Source organism: Plectropomus leopardus, chromosome 8 (assembly GCF_008729295.1).
Source record: "Plectropomus leopardus isolate mb chromosome 8, YSFRI_Pleo_2.0, whole genome shotgun sequence".
NCBI lineage: Eukaryota > Metazoa > Chordata > Actinopteri > Perciformes > Serranidae > Plectropomus > Plectropomus leopardus.
The window spans coordinates 23,530,966-23,544,539 of record NC_056470.1 but is presented as its reverse complement, the minus strand read 5'-3'; the positions used below and the strand labels follow the sequence as shown (position 1 = coordinate 23,544,539).

Genomic DNA, 13,574 nt, shown 5'->3' with positions numbered 1-13,574 from the left:
GCTGATAACACCCACACTCACAATAAATGGCTGTTAGAGGTTTTCCATGATGTTAGTGTAAGAAAATCACATCCATGTGTTTTGGTAACAGTTCATACATGTCAGAGGATTTAAAGCAGCAATTAAACATGTGCTGTACCTATGTGCTCTCCACATGCGTCACAGTACTCTGCGTAAAGGGACTCGAAGCAGTTGCAGCAGTGTGGCCGTCCGTCCTTCATGATGTAGCGCTGGCCGCCGAGGGTGGTCTCACACTCATAGCAGCAGAAGTGCTTCATGTGCCAGTGCCTGCCCTCTGCCTCAGTGCATTCATCAGCAAAGATTATCTGCATGACAAAGACATTACATTCATTAGCGAAGATTTTCTATGATTTCCATGAACATTTGAGCTGGTTTTAAAGTGGTTTTACAGCTTTTTGCAAAGATGACTTCTAATGTTGCTGAAGAGGCAAAATCATTTTGGGTAGTGATCATGTTTGGGGTACCTCAGGGCACCATCATTAGCTAATCATAACTATTAAACAGTGGTTATAAACCCTTTTTGCCTTATGTCTCCTTGTCTCCTGGAGTACTGCATTTTACTATATTTAAAAGGGACAGTTCACCCCAGAAGCAAAAATACGTATTTTTCCTCGTAGCTGTAGTGCTTTTATCTATCTAGTTTGTTTTGGTTGCCCAGTGTTGGAGATATCAGCTGCCCGCCTCCTTCTCTCAAATTTAATGGAACTAGCTCACCTAGCACCACTGAGCTAGCTAACATTACACCTCAGCTCTTGAGTTTATTTAAATTGATTTTTTTGGCTCTTAGTGCACCACAAGCCGAGTGTCATTTGGTTCCATTATATTTAGAGAAGGCAGACATTTCCATGGCCGATATCTTCAACACTTGGTTGAATTTGCTTTTACAGGTAAGAGTAAAAATATGTATTTTTGATTTTGAGGTGAGCTGTCCCTTTAAGTAAACAAAACGTACCAGACTTTAATAGTGCAGAGCTCGGCAGCTAAAGTTATTAATATTTTTTATCTCAGGCCAGCTTGCCACACATTACGGTGAGAAAACAAGACTTTGTGAGACATGGCAAGACTACCAAGACATCTTTTCGTTCCAGACCAGTTTCAGCCCCATCCAAGTCTCTGCTATGAACCATTCAGCCATTTCCAACCCTTAGGGGCTCGTGGCCCAGACAGGCGCACCTCATCACAGGCACAGCAGCGGGGTTTCAGCCTCTCGGCATGGTGCCGACCACAGAGGATTTTGCCATCCTGGTAGAAGTAGATGAGATCCACTAAGAGTTCCTCACACATGCTGCAGACAAAGCAGTGAGGGTGCCAGCATTTTCCATGACCTGCCCTCACAGCAAAAACCACAATGTCCCCTCCGTTTATTTGACCACCACACTGGAGGAGAGGAGAGGAGAGGAGAGGAGAGGAAAAGGAAGAAAAGGAGAGGGGAAGAGTGGGAAGGAAGGAAACGAGGGCAGATGAGAGAAGAGGTTAAGAAAATAAAGGCACGGGTGGGAGAAGAGGCAGAGAAAAAGTTGAATACAAACTGTGAGCTGTGGAGAGAGAGGATGAGGAGATGGCACTTGAAATAACTATGATCTTTTCAAGATTGAAATGTTTTCTACTTGATATCTCTTTCATTTATCTGATCAAAAGGAAGCCCAGCCAAGAAAAAACGAGAGTATAATTTGAAAATTGGGAACTGAATTATACAGATAGAATAGAAAGTGAAATTTCTTTAGAGGGAAGCCTTAAAAGTTGTTGCTCTTGAATATTTTCAAGAATTATAATAAGGGACAAAATGGCAGTTGTTGATTTTACCTTTTCGCAGATCGTTCCGTTGATGGTGAGAGGGAAAGGACGGACATTGCCTCTGCCCAAGTTGTCCTTCTTCCGTTGGTTGCTGAAAAGCTTAAGCTCTCGTTTCTCTTCCTCATCCAAAGCATTACAATAACGCACCTGAACAACAAAATTCATCATCAAGCATCATAAAAACTAATATGCCTCAGGAAGTCATAACAATAATGATAATTGTTTTAAAAAAAATTAGATATTTGCTGTTAAAAATGTTTTACCTCGTTGTCGTGTGGTGGCAACTGGTGAAGCAGTTGTTTGATACGGTATTTTTCTCCAGGGCTGTTTATATAAGGGACCTTGTCCTCTGGTAAGGAGTTATAATACTGATGCACCTGAAACAAACATCAAACATGTGGGTCTGATATTCAAATATTAAACCGGCATTCACTGGGTGCATTTAAATCCGCCGGGTTTCATGCACATTTTCAATTGGCTCATGAGCCCTGAGTGAAAATGCAGAAAATTCTAAGAAATTCTCCAATTTTCCCCAAAAATTCTGCTTGAGGAATGTAGAAAAGTTGGCATATTGTTAATAGTTCAATGGAAACAGAATCAGGGAATAAATGATGACAAAAAAAAAATTACGTGATTTAGATGTCACTCAAGCTTTACTTTTGCCGAAACGGTTAATTTGTGGCTGAAAAATCAAAACAATGAGCCGATAGATGCTCACAAATATCCTTTTTTGAATACAAGCTGTCATAAAAATATTGATAACAGCCATTTTACATATGATTTGAAGCTGACTTTCAGAGTGTTAGCTAAGTCATTGTGCACATTATACTGAGTGAGAGATAGGCTATTTTACATAATCTACATTATTACATTAATTCATGGTGACAAACCCACTTAAATGAATCTGAAATTACTTTGAGATGAATTTATCATGGTCTTCATGCCAATAGAATTTGTTTTGCTTTGCCCTCCATCATCGTTGCCCTTGGAAATTAGTGTCTGAGATTCGAAGTGTGTGGCACAGTGAGCTCTGCGTTGCCGCAGACACAACCTTGAACAGCATCAGGTGCTTAAAATTTTCAACAGCTAATATTCACATTGCTGAAAGTTAATCTCCGTGCTGGTGTTGCAATTTTTAATTCACGATGCAGTGGGAATCGGCAGCCTGAACCTCCTTTTGCATTTGCATGTTAGCAGGTGAAATGGAAAAAACCTTGATTGGTGTATGAAAAGTAAACACTCAAAGAAAGGAAAGCAGTCTTGTCACTTGTCTCTGATTTTCAGCAAAAAAGCCATTGACACAAAGTGGTCTAGTGTTCAGCGCAGTGTAACGATCTATTTTGCTGAGGTTGTTGTGATCCAATTTACATAATCAGTGGGGTGGAGAGCGAGAGGGATGGGAAGTGAATCTCTGAGTGCTGCCCCTCAGATTCTCTATAACCCACCCACTTGTTTTATTCTTCGCTGAGGAGGGTGACACCGAGCCTTATGACAAGTTTGCCAGTTAGGGTCGTTTGAAGTTAGGAGCTTTTCTCCAGAATCGGGCTCTTCATATGAGGAGAGCGTATAAAGAAACAGGTATGCTTTAAAGTTTTTTTTGGTCTATCATGCTGCAAAAAATCCCTAAAACTTTCCTTAATATCTCCACTGTATCTTGGGCTCTGAATATAATAATGGACATAGCTACTATAATGTCACTCATTGGTTTGTGACTCCTGTTTTGAATCCTGAAACTCAGCATTTCGGTGATGGCCATCTTGGTTTTTTGGAGCCCAAAATGATCATATTTGGGCAAGAGGTTAGAGCTGTGGAGGTGCAAAGGGAGGATCTGAGCAGCCGAGGTCACTCAAAGCTGCCCTGCCCTTAATTATGCGTAACTAAGCCTAGTAACGCTTAAACATGTGAGTTAAATAAAAAATCATCCCCTGTACACTTGTCTTCATCTTCACTCGGTGTATTTTTGAGAATACTGTGAATTTTGTTTCTGTTCACTTTGTTCCTGTGCTGCCTTTTCTTTATTCACCCAGCTACACACCTGCCCTGCATCAGCCTCGTTAGTCCTTCCCTGCTCCTGTGTTAAGCCAGTCAGCTCTCGGCCTGTTCTTCTGCCTCATCACCTTTTTCACCAAAGCCTCCCTGTCCGTTTTTCTCTACCTGCACTTCATCTCCTCCTCAGACAAGTTTGTATTTATGTTCTGGTCTTCACTTCAGTCTTTGCCTGATCCTTGTTTTGGTTGTTTGGTCTTCTGTTTGCTGTTTCTCTTATCCAACCAAGAAAAAAACTATTAGTTCCAGTTGCCTGAGGTCTCATGGATTTGAGTCCATCTCCTCTACATCTCCTGACAGAGTCAGTCCCCTCTGCCTACAAAAAAACAAGATGGTGACGGCAAACTGTGGTTTTTCTGTAACAACAAATGTGACAATCCTACAATAGTAGCTTGCAGCGTATGTACAAGCAGTGTAGGGAGGAGTAGCCACAATGCATGTTAAGCGACAGTTGAGACATTGTATACCTTTAACAATTAACCCCTTTAAAACCCAAGCAAATTGGTTACAAGAAAAATATCTGAAAATGAGTTAAATAAATAAATAAATAAAACAACCAGAAAGAAAGTTAAAAAAAACAACAACAACAACAAGGAAATGACCTAAGGAAAGTGCTTAAAAATTCCAATAATTATCATAGTAACTATCATACTTACATATTGAATTTAGGTTACATAATTATATATATAGAGTGAGAGATCAATTTGTGGAACACTTCTTAGTAAGGTGCTCATTGATTAATTTTCCACATATATTTAGGAAAAAAACAAACAAACTATTTTTTCTGGGTTCAAAGTTTTAGACGCGTGTGATAGATGTCTGAAAGCAGCACAAGAAAAGTGATTTGGCACCAGTTTCAAAGAGTTACGTACTTATCTAAATTATTGCATCTTAATTTAATTTTGATCGACTACTTGATTAATTGGTTAATAGCTTCAGCTCTGTTTCAAATTATTAGAGGCTCTATCTCAACAAATCTAGTAATTGTAAGCTCTTAAAATAACTGCAGTGCACAGCTGATACAAAACATTTTGACAATTAAGGATAAATAAAAAAAACTACAATATAAAGAAGTTGTTCTTAACTAACACAGACAGAATCAACTGTTAGGTGGGCCAGAGATGGTCAGTGGTGAACAGTTCAGCCAAATGATCCTTGTTGTCACACAAAATGAAGTCATGTCAATTTTGAGTTCTGACAGCTGAATGCAGTAATGATTTTCTTTTGATCGTCAAAATGCATGTCACATGACATTGTGTGGAGAGAACCACGAAATGACAGGCTTAAAAATCATTACATTCAAGTGTATGAAAAAAAGCAATAGGCAGCCACAATTGCCTGCACCCCCTGTTGGAGGAAAGAGACTGTAGTCTCTTTGAGCATCCTGTCAAGATGGCTGACTGGAGGAAAATGACTGTTATCAGCCCAGCCTGTCATGTGTTAACGGAGCCCCAGGAGTGCTGCCCTTACTAAATAAAGACAGAAGTGTTTATACCCAATATAGCTGAACAGAGCTCTGTTTGTCATGTGTCAGAACTGATGACAACAATCGACAAAAATAAAAAATGATCGGGAATTATCCTGCTCTGGATTTACATAGTTGATTACATTAGCTTGGTCATGCATGCAATTAAAAGGCATTTAAACTGCAAATGAGTACAGGCAGGGAATTGTGAAACCTGGATGCACAAACACGTTGCCGCACATTTCCAATTAGATTCATCCAAACATTCACTGACTCAAATTGCTTCCATTCCTCTGGGTTTAAATTTGCACGAAAACACAAACTACAGAACAAACCGAGGCTTGGCATTGCAAATTCATTAAATGGAAAATATTTTTACAGTCTACAGTAACACATTTCTCTCTTGTTTTTACAGAAATGTTATAATCGTCGACTTGATGGTGATCAGGTAAAGTGATGACAGCTTCATATGAACTGGGACTCCGCATAAACCTAGACATTTCAATATATAATAGGGTGATATTTGCGTTTTTTGATGAGTGACTTAGACGACATTTGCTTAATTAATGTATTCTTCAGACAAAGCAATCAGCTAATCAGTCTGAGTTTCCTTTTTATGATGTCGGTTAGAGTTGTCATTGTCTGCCATCTGACTGTGAACTCGGTTCCTACACAGTGTCAGCTTTAACACTGACAGCCGAAAAATGTCCTTACAGTTATTCTTCCAAGAAACTCCTGACAGCTCTGTGATTTGTGTGTCACCCCTGCCCTCCCCTCCACCATGAAGGGGATTTAAAAAAGCAATAATGATACATTGTCTTGTTTTCAGATCAGTGAATTTTCCATCTCAGGATTATTAGGAAAACACCACAGATACTTTATCGTCTGAATAATTTAATTCTTCTGACTGATTCGGTTGAATTGGACACGGTCTAGCTGTGCCGGACAAAAATAAGCATTAGCTAATGAAACACTTAGAGGAGGCGGGAAGGAGGCGACTGTGATGACTGCTGGAGCTTGTGTACCTGCTCAGGGCTGAGGCCGGGGGGAACCCAGGCATACTCCTCCAGTGCACATCCAGAGTCATCATCAGAGGTGGAGTTCCTCTGAAAGTCGTACATCAGCTTGGTGATGGTCTTCTCCATCTCCAGAGACATGGCTGTCACAACATGCTCCTCTACACAAACCGCTTCAGTGGACACAGGTATTCCTGTTGAGGAAACACAGAGAAAGAGTGAGAAGGAGGCGGAGAAGAGGAAATTGAAATAAAAAGAGAGAGCAAGATAGTGGTTTGGGAAACAGATGAATCTGCAAGTTCAGACTAAATTCATCATGGCCTCAGATGGGCCTGGCCAATCACATAGATGTTGCAACAGCATAAGAACTGGAGAGTATTTCTTCATTGAAAGAAGAGCAAAAAATGGCACTGAAGTCTTTTTTTGATGGAAAAGATGTTTTCACTCTTCCCCCCACTGGCTTTGGTAGATCTCATTTAAGATTAAGGTGAGCCCATGATAGACAGATAGCTCATCCAATCACCTGTCAAATATTTTTTGGAAAGTGCACACTTTTCCAAACAGTTTCCAATAATGACTTCTTTGATGGTTCTATATAACAAACCAGCTGGTGTGTCGAGTTATGGAAATAGTACCTCAGCAGAAAATTCCACATCAATTGCAGCCATCTGAACTGTTTTCCAAAAATATCTCAACGATGCTCTTCTATACTAAGGCTGCAGTGTCCCTGCACAAGAGTGCATGAGCCAAAAATGACCTCCCCTATGTATTTAGCATAAGCGCAAAAGGCTCTGCAAGTTGTCAATCATCATTTGAAACACAACACTAGATAAATCCTCTTCAGAAGAAAATTGCTTTGAACGAACAGTTGCCTCCCCATGTCTTCACACTCAGCAAAACCATAGCATTAACTACCAGTAGCTCCTCACAAGACGCTTTAAAATCACAGCACTTTATATTACAAAATCAATCTATACTGACAATGCAGTCTCAAAACATCGTTATCAGCAGACACCGCTCTATCTGCATTCCCTGCTTTACTTGAATGAATAGATTAGAGATCAGTTCAATCTTTTCCTCCCTCTTCTTTCTGTCTGAGAGGAGAACAGCTGCACACATTACTGACACATGAATAATTAACGGGACTAGGTATCGCCCCCATCGCCAAAGTATGAAAATGAAATGCAACTCATTTTACAGGCAACTGGAATATTTAATGAGCCGGAAACTAGAGCAAGAATGAGTTCTGTTTACATCTCATGGCTTGTTATTTTGAAAGCTGACGAGTGGAGCGATAATGGAGTCAATTAGTGTATAGTGGAAGGAAACAAACGTGGTTATAATATGAATTTGAAAAGTGATTATCAAACCTGCTAAGGCTATTGTAATATAATCAATGGGATTTTCAAGTGAAATCATAAAAGGGACAGATATATCCTGTCAGCACCCTCAACTTGTGCATTGCAATTTAGCCCATTTTTGCCTTTTTACATGGTAGGCTGACGTTTTATAATTTTCCACGTTTCCAGATAAGCTTCAGTGTGTGTGTTTATTGCATACCAGATGCTTCTGGTAGTTTCTGGTTGTGGAATGATTTAAAAGTAGTTTTGGGTTAATTTATTTTTGTGGTTTTACAAATTGTATAGTGGCTGTAGTTCAGGTGGTAGAGCAGGTTGTCTTCTCATCAGAGGGTTCCTGGCTCCTTCGGTCTGCATGTCAAAGTATCCTTGGGCAAGATACTCTGCAAAAAAATTGCTACAGATGGCTGTGCCAGCGGTGTGTGTGTGTATAAATGTTTAAAAAATAAGAAGCAGGTGGAAACTTGCAAGGTAGCCTTGGCCACCAGTGAATGAATAATGGGCTGAATGTGACAAGTAGAGTAAAAGGGCTTTGGGTGTCCATTTACCAGTCCAAATTAAATCCACCAGTCGTCAGTGACATCCACGATGGTGTCCTGGATCACAGTCTGTAGGGCACATGCCCTCAGTGACATGGAGGCATGTTACTATGAGCAGGCATCATAGTTTGTTTATGTATTTTGACTTTGACCAGTGACTTTTATTTGAGTGTGACCAGTGACTCTGCTCTTTTGCCACCTCTAAATGGTATATAGCAGTAAGTGAGCGTTTTGAAACCGGACATCTTTTTAGTACTGCTACTGTCACACCAATGCTTATTCATCATAAAGCACGTGCCTACTCCTTTTTATCAGAGTCCTCTGTTCTGTCAGATTGGAATTTAGAAAAAGAGTCACCTGGTTGAATAGTGTGGTCCAGTATATCAGGATTTAGCAAAGGCATTTCTCTTCCTGACATCCCGTTGGAAACTTAGGTGAGTGCAGAGATTATCCAGTTCAGTATCCAGTCCCCATACAATGACTAGCAGGATGCTTGGCAGAGAAGATACATGTGACCAGGATCGCAGCTGGTATTTAATTCATCTGTGTTTGCCTTGGTGCCTCCGAAGCAGAGATGGGCGTAGAGATGCTTGCCCATGTGGTGGGATCAAAGCTGCTGCCCATCTTCTCCACAATTTCCAGTGTTTACTTTGATGTGTACATTTGAAAAATTCAACCAGCCAGGCAGCAAAGTTGGCAGGAGGAAAGTGGTGAGTTGATTTCGTCATCCTGATGAGTGACCCTTAGCCCAACATCAGTCACAAAAAAAGCATAACCAGTATTGGTAAAATGGACTTAAGAGCGTAGATTTACATAAATTTAGCACAAATTTAGCAGAGCTGATGGAGAGTCGACTGGAAACGTCCGAGGCTGTAATGATACTCAGAGAGTAGTCAATGTGGACGCACAAGTGGCACAGACAGCTGAGACTGAGATGAGAGGTTTTTCTGTGTTTGAAGGTCATGTATCAAGGTCGCAGCAGTTCACTAACAGAAACAGCACGTCATGCTGGTCGGTGACAAAGTGTAACCAGGCCCTGACATTTCTGATTCAAAATGATTGCATAAGACAGGTCTTTTTGGGCAGTTTTAGACAGCAACACAATTTCATACAGATTAGAAATCACAGAGGAAAAAAAAAGCAGAGATGAAGCAGTGGCCAACCAACAGCAGACATTTCCACAGACTGAGCCAGTGAGTCAGCCACCATCTAAGCAGAGCTGAGTACTGTTTATCTCTCTAAGATGGGTGCTGCTGATTTCTTTGTGAGGAGAGATCACAGGTATGTAACCTTGAGCCTCTAGCTTGGCCTGAGGCTGTTATTCATTAGTGCAGGGAGGCTGAGTGAGAGTGGGCCTGCTGGGAAGCCTGCAGCCTGTTGCGCCAGTTAGACATCAGTTCAAACGTGACTTATGTTGGCAATAAATCTTACCAGTAAGCTGCTGCTGCAACTAAAATTTGAACTACATGCTGGCATTAATATATAAATTTCACTTTCCCACCAGCTGGTTCATAGGGAGGGTGGAATGTGTTTTAATTGCATATCTTTTACTGAGCAAAAATTAACTTATATATATTTATGAATAATCAAATATTTGGGGAATATACTCATCTACTCTCTTTCTGAGACTTACATTAGGAGTATTGGTTTTAGAGGTGATAAATATCGATCATTTTGGTAATTTTTATTGTTTCAATCAGTTAATCCTTTAGAACCTGAATCAACATCAGTTTTGTCGTGCTGTATTGAGATGCCTTTCAAAAACACATACATTTCTGGGACCTGAGAAAGGTGGCTTAATTTATTCTGAAAACATGGGGAAAAAATGCATTAAGCTTGGCAAGAAATGTCCAGAAAACTGCAAAAAATTATAAAAGGTAATTAAAAAATGTCTTAAAATTAGATGTGTGGAGTGGCAATGTATCAAAATTCTTACAGGTGTATATCCAAATGTATAATTTTACTTTACTTTCTTTTTTACTTTATTTTTAGCACTTAAGGTCATAATTTTTTTCATTTTCTTTTGTTTTAGCTTGTTTTCAGAGAATTTTCCAGTAACTTCTTGCTAATTTCTTACTCATTTTTGAGCCATTCCTTGTTAAATTGCCCAGCATCCATGTTTTTCAATGATACCAAGCCTCTTTCTTCAGATTTTGAATGGCTGAAGGAATATTTTGTTATTTTTAGATTACACTTATTCATTTTCTTGCAGTGTAGGCTACCAAATGAAAAGATTTATACCACTCACATCTTACCTTAAATATGAAGCTACAGCCAGCAGCAGGCGCGTAGCATACACGGGGTACATGTGGGACATGTCCTCCGCACTTGGCGTATCTGTGCCCTCTGTCCCCCGCACTTTTTACAACCGTTCAATTAATATGTAACATGTCATACCCCTGGATGTATTATAAGGATGTCATACCTCGTTTTTCCCAGCGGTCTTGAAACGCACCGTGAATGGGCGGTAGCATACAAGTCACGCGCTGTCCCGTTGTGATCACGTGACACAGTTGAAGACGCGCGCGGGCAGCACTGCTCCGAAATGGCAGTTTTAACTAAAGTACCACAAAATATGTACAGCAAACCAACCAGCAAGAGGCTAAAAACCTTTCCCTCCTTCTCCAAAACAAACCGTGTAAGTTGAGTAAAGCTGTTGCCTGTTGATAACGTTAGCTAAATGATGTCAAATTAGTTACATGTCAATATAGCAGTTGCTAGTTATTGTTGATGGCTAGCTAGCTTCATGATAGGTATATACCCACGTCGCCTGAATTTCTGTGTAGAATTTGTGCTCACTGTTGCTTTGCATTTATTTTTTTATTTTTATTTTTAGTGCTAGAATAGAAAGAGCAGGGAGGAGAAGGTGGACCAGAAGGCAACACTGTTGGTCATACAGGGGCTTCATAGGTGAAGAGAGATTATAATTGGCAAAGAAAATATGTCTATAGCATAAAAGTGACTTTGAGACTAATTTCCACAGCTATTTTACAACTGCTGGGTCTGACATGTTTTGGCATGGGGCCAAAACACAAAGAATTACATTATGATATATCAGAGTTTTTTAAAATGATATTATTTTTGGGACAGCAATGCTTAAATGGCGCTTATTTAAGAGAAACTAATATAGTTTAATATAAAAGGCCATTCATGTGAGTTAGGCTGAAAATGAGTGTGTGGAAGGCAGGTTTTAAGGAAACGCTAGTGTGCTTGCTCCATGGGCCCATGGATGTGGATGATCCAAGTAATTTTATGCCTCGTAATTGAACTTTTTTGGCTTGAGCATCTTTCATAGGAATGAATGGGGCCCCGCTTCTGACATTGTGCCCAGTTCTCTCTGTACATCCATGATACATGATCCATACATGATACAGACTAGATTTCACAGTCTGCTGTGTACTGATTTTTGTTAAGACTTTTGGAAAGACTGTAAGTGTAATAGATTCATTTAAGTTGCCTGTATTGGTAAGTCTGTCTTTGTTTTCACTTAGTCGGCTTATTATTAAGATGATTGTGTTTTCTTGTTTTCTTGGCTTGTAGTTTATTATATTTTCCCCTTCTGTGTTCCTATGCTGCCTTTTCTCATTTACCCATCTGCACAGCTGTCCTGTATTAGCCTCTTTAGTCCCTCCCTGCTCCTCAGTTTCTCCCAGCCAATCAGCTCCCTGCCTGTTGCTCTGCTTCATCACCTCACCTGAGCTTCTTCGCCCCTTTTTCTTCACCTGCACTTCCTCCCCTCATCAGTCTAGTTTGTTTTTAAGTCAGTCATAATGCACATCTAGTATAGTCAGCTGAGATTTAGGATCCATTCCTACTGATTCATCTCTGAGCAGAAGAGAGGCTGGTTTAGCCTCGCTCAGCATTAAGACCGAAAGCAGGGGTTAACAGAGTCAGGCTTTATCAAAATAGGAAAAAACTCCAAAATTGCCTTACTTACATGTTTTATCTTGTATGCTAACAAGCTAGCCACAACTACACAACTGTGTTTTTTTTCTGGTAAAGAAAAGTGTGCAAAGCTGGCATGTTCACAGACAGAGACTGCCTGTATGTTAACAGACACAGCTGCTGTTCGTTCAGAAAACGGCTCCAATCTGTGTAAGCACACCGCTTTTTAAGAGCCACTGTCTTGTTACTGTGTTAGCGAGAGTTGCATAAAGAAGATGTGTATTTGAAGGCCACTTTTGGCGGAGTTAGTTTGGATGTGTCCCCCATGGTTCGAGGGTTTGTGCTAAACTAAGCTAAACATGTCATAAAGCTGCATCTGACCACAGATACAGTCACTTTCTGGAACTTCTGGTAAGACAGGATATTTCTTGAAATACATCAAGTTAGCCCGATGAAGGTCTATGACCAGAAACATTTTAAATAATCCTTTTTCACAGAAGACATTTTGACATGTCATAGCAGGAAAACCACAGGTTTAACAGCGAACAATGATGAAGGCTGGGGCCATTGTTTTTGTGTGTGCTGGCTCTGTGACACGGCTTACTGGGACATTTAAATGAAATGGAGCCATGAATAATGTTATGAGTTATAGCTGTGTTTTACCTGCTATGACAAAATGTCTGCCGTGGAAAAAGTCTTTTAATTAGCACTGTGGTGTCTTATTAGTATCTTTTTAGTATATCAATCAAGGTTGTTTTGTTGTGAGTTGCTAAGTGTTGGAGAGATCGCCCATAGAGATGTCTGCCTTCTCTTTAATAATGGAACTAGATGGCACACAGCTTGTGGTGCTCAATGTGCCAAGACCACAGAAAGATGCTGAAACTTATATTTAGAAATATGTGTTATTATTTTTGTAAAATAATTTTAAATATAAAAATGTAGTTATTGTAAATATACTTCTCTGGACATTTTCTTCTAGTTTGTTTTATTGTTTTATTTTTCTAACCTTTTTTTCTACAAAATAATTTTAAAAAGGCATGTAGGAAATAGCATCTATTTCCTCCATATGAAAAACTTGGTAAAAAAAAAAAAAAAAAAAAAAAAAAGATGTCATCAGGTGGAAAATAGTAAAAATGGCAAAAGCCCAGAATGACACTCAGAAATAATACAATGCATGTTTTTGTGCTTTGATGGTTGCGGGTTCAAAAATTGCAGTTTGGGTTTCATTTTTTATGCACTTAACAAAATGAATGTAACCAATTTGCTTAGTGTACTTTAGACTTGTTGTAGAGACTGGAATTTCCAAGATTAAACAAAAATACGCAATCTTTCCAAAATGTATGCCATATGCATGAACACAGCCAAAATGATCAAAGAATGAATAGTGCCTAAAAAGCACCAAACAGTCCCTAAGGGTTAAAAAATGATGTGTGATGTTATATGGAGTATG

At 39.6% G+C, this 13,574-nt stretch overlaps 1 protein-coding gene across 2 annotated transcripts in view; it reads right to left on the bottom strand.

Annotated features, from left to right (window-relative positions):
- Positions 1 to 13,574, bottom strand: part of LOC121946432 (prickle-like protein 2) — a 49,114-nt gene that overhangs the window by 4,725 nt on the left and 30,815 nt on the right. For both annotated transcript variants that reach the window (XM_042490988.1, XM_042490989.1), the window contains exons 2-6: positions 6,352 to 6,536; positions 2,079 to 2,192; positions 1,825 to 1,962; positions 1,195 to 1,398; positions 140 to 326 (exon numbers count right to left, since the gene is read on the bottom strand). In XM_042490988.1, the coding sequence (XP_042346922.1) occupies positions 140 to 326; positions 1,195 to 1,398; positions 1,825 to 1,962; positions 2,079 to 2,192; positions 6,352 to 6,483 (775 nt within the window). In that variant the 5' untranslated portion in view covers positions 6,484 to 6,536. The remainder of the gene's footprint in view (positions 1 to 139; positions 327 to 1,194; positions 1,399 to 1,824; positions 1,963 to 2,078; positions 2,193 to 6,351; positions 6,537 to 13,574) is intronic.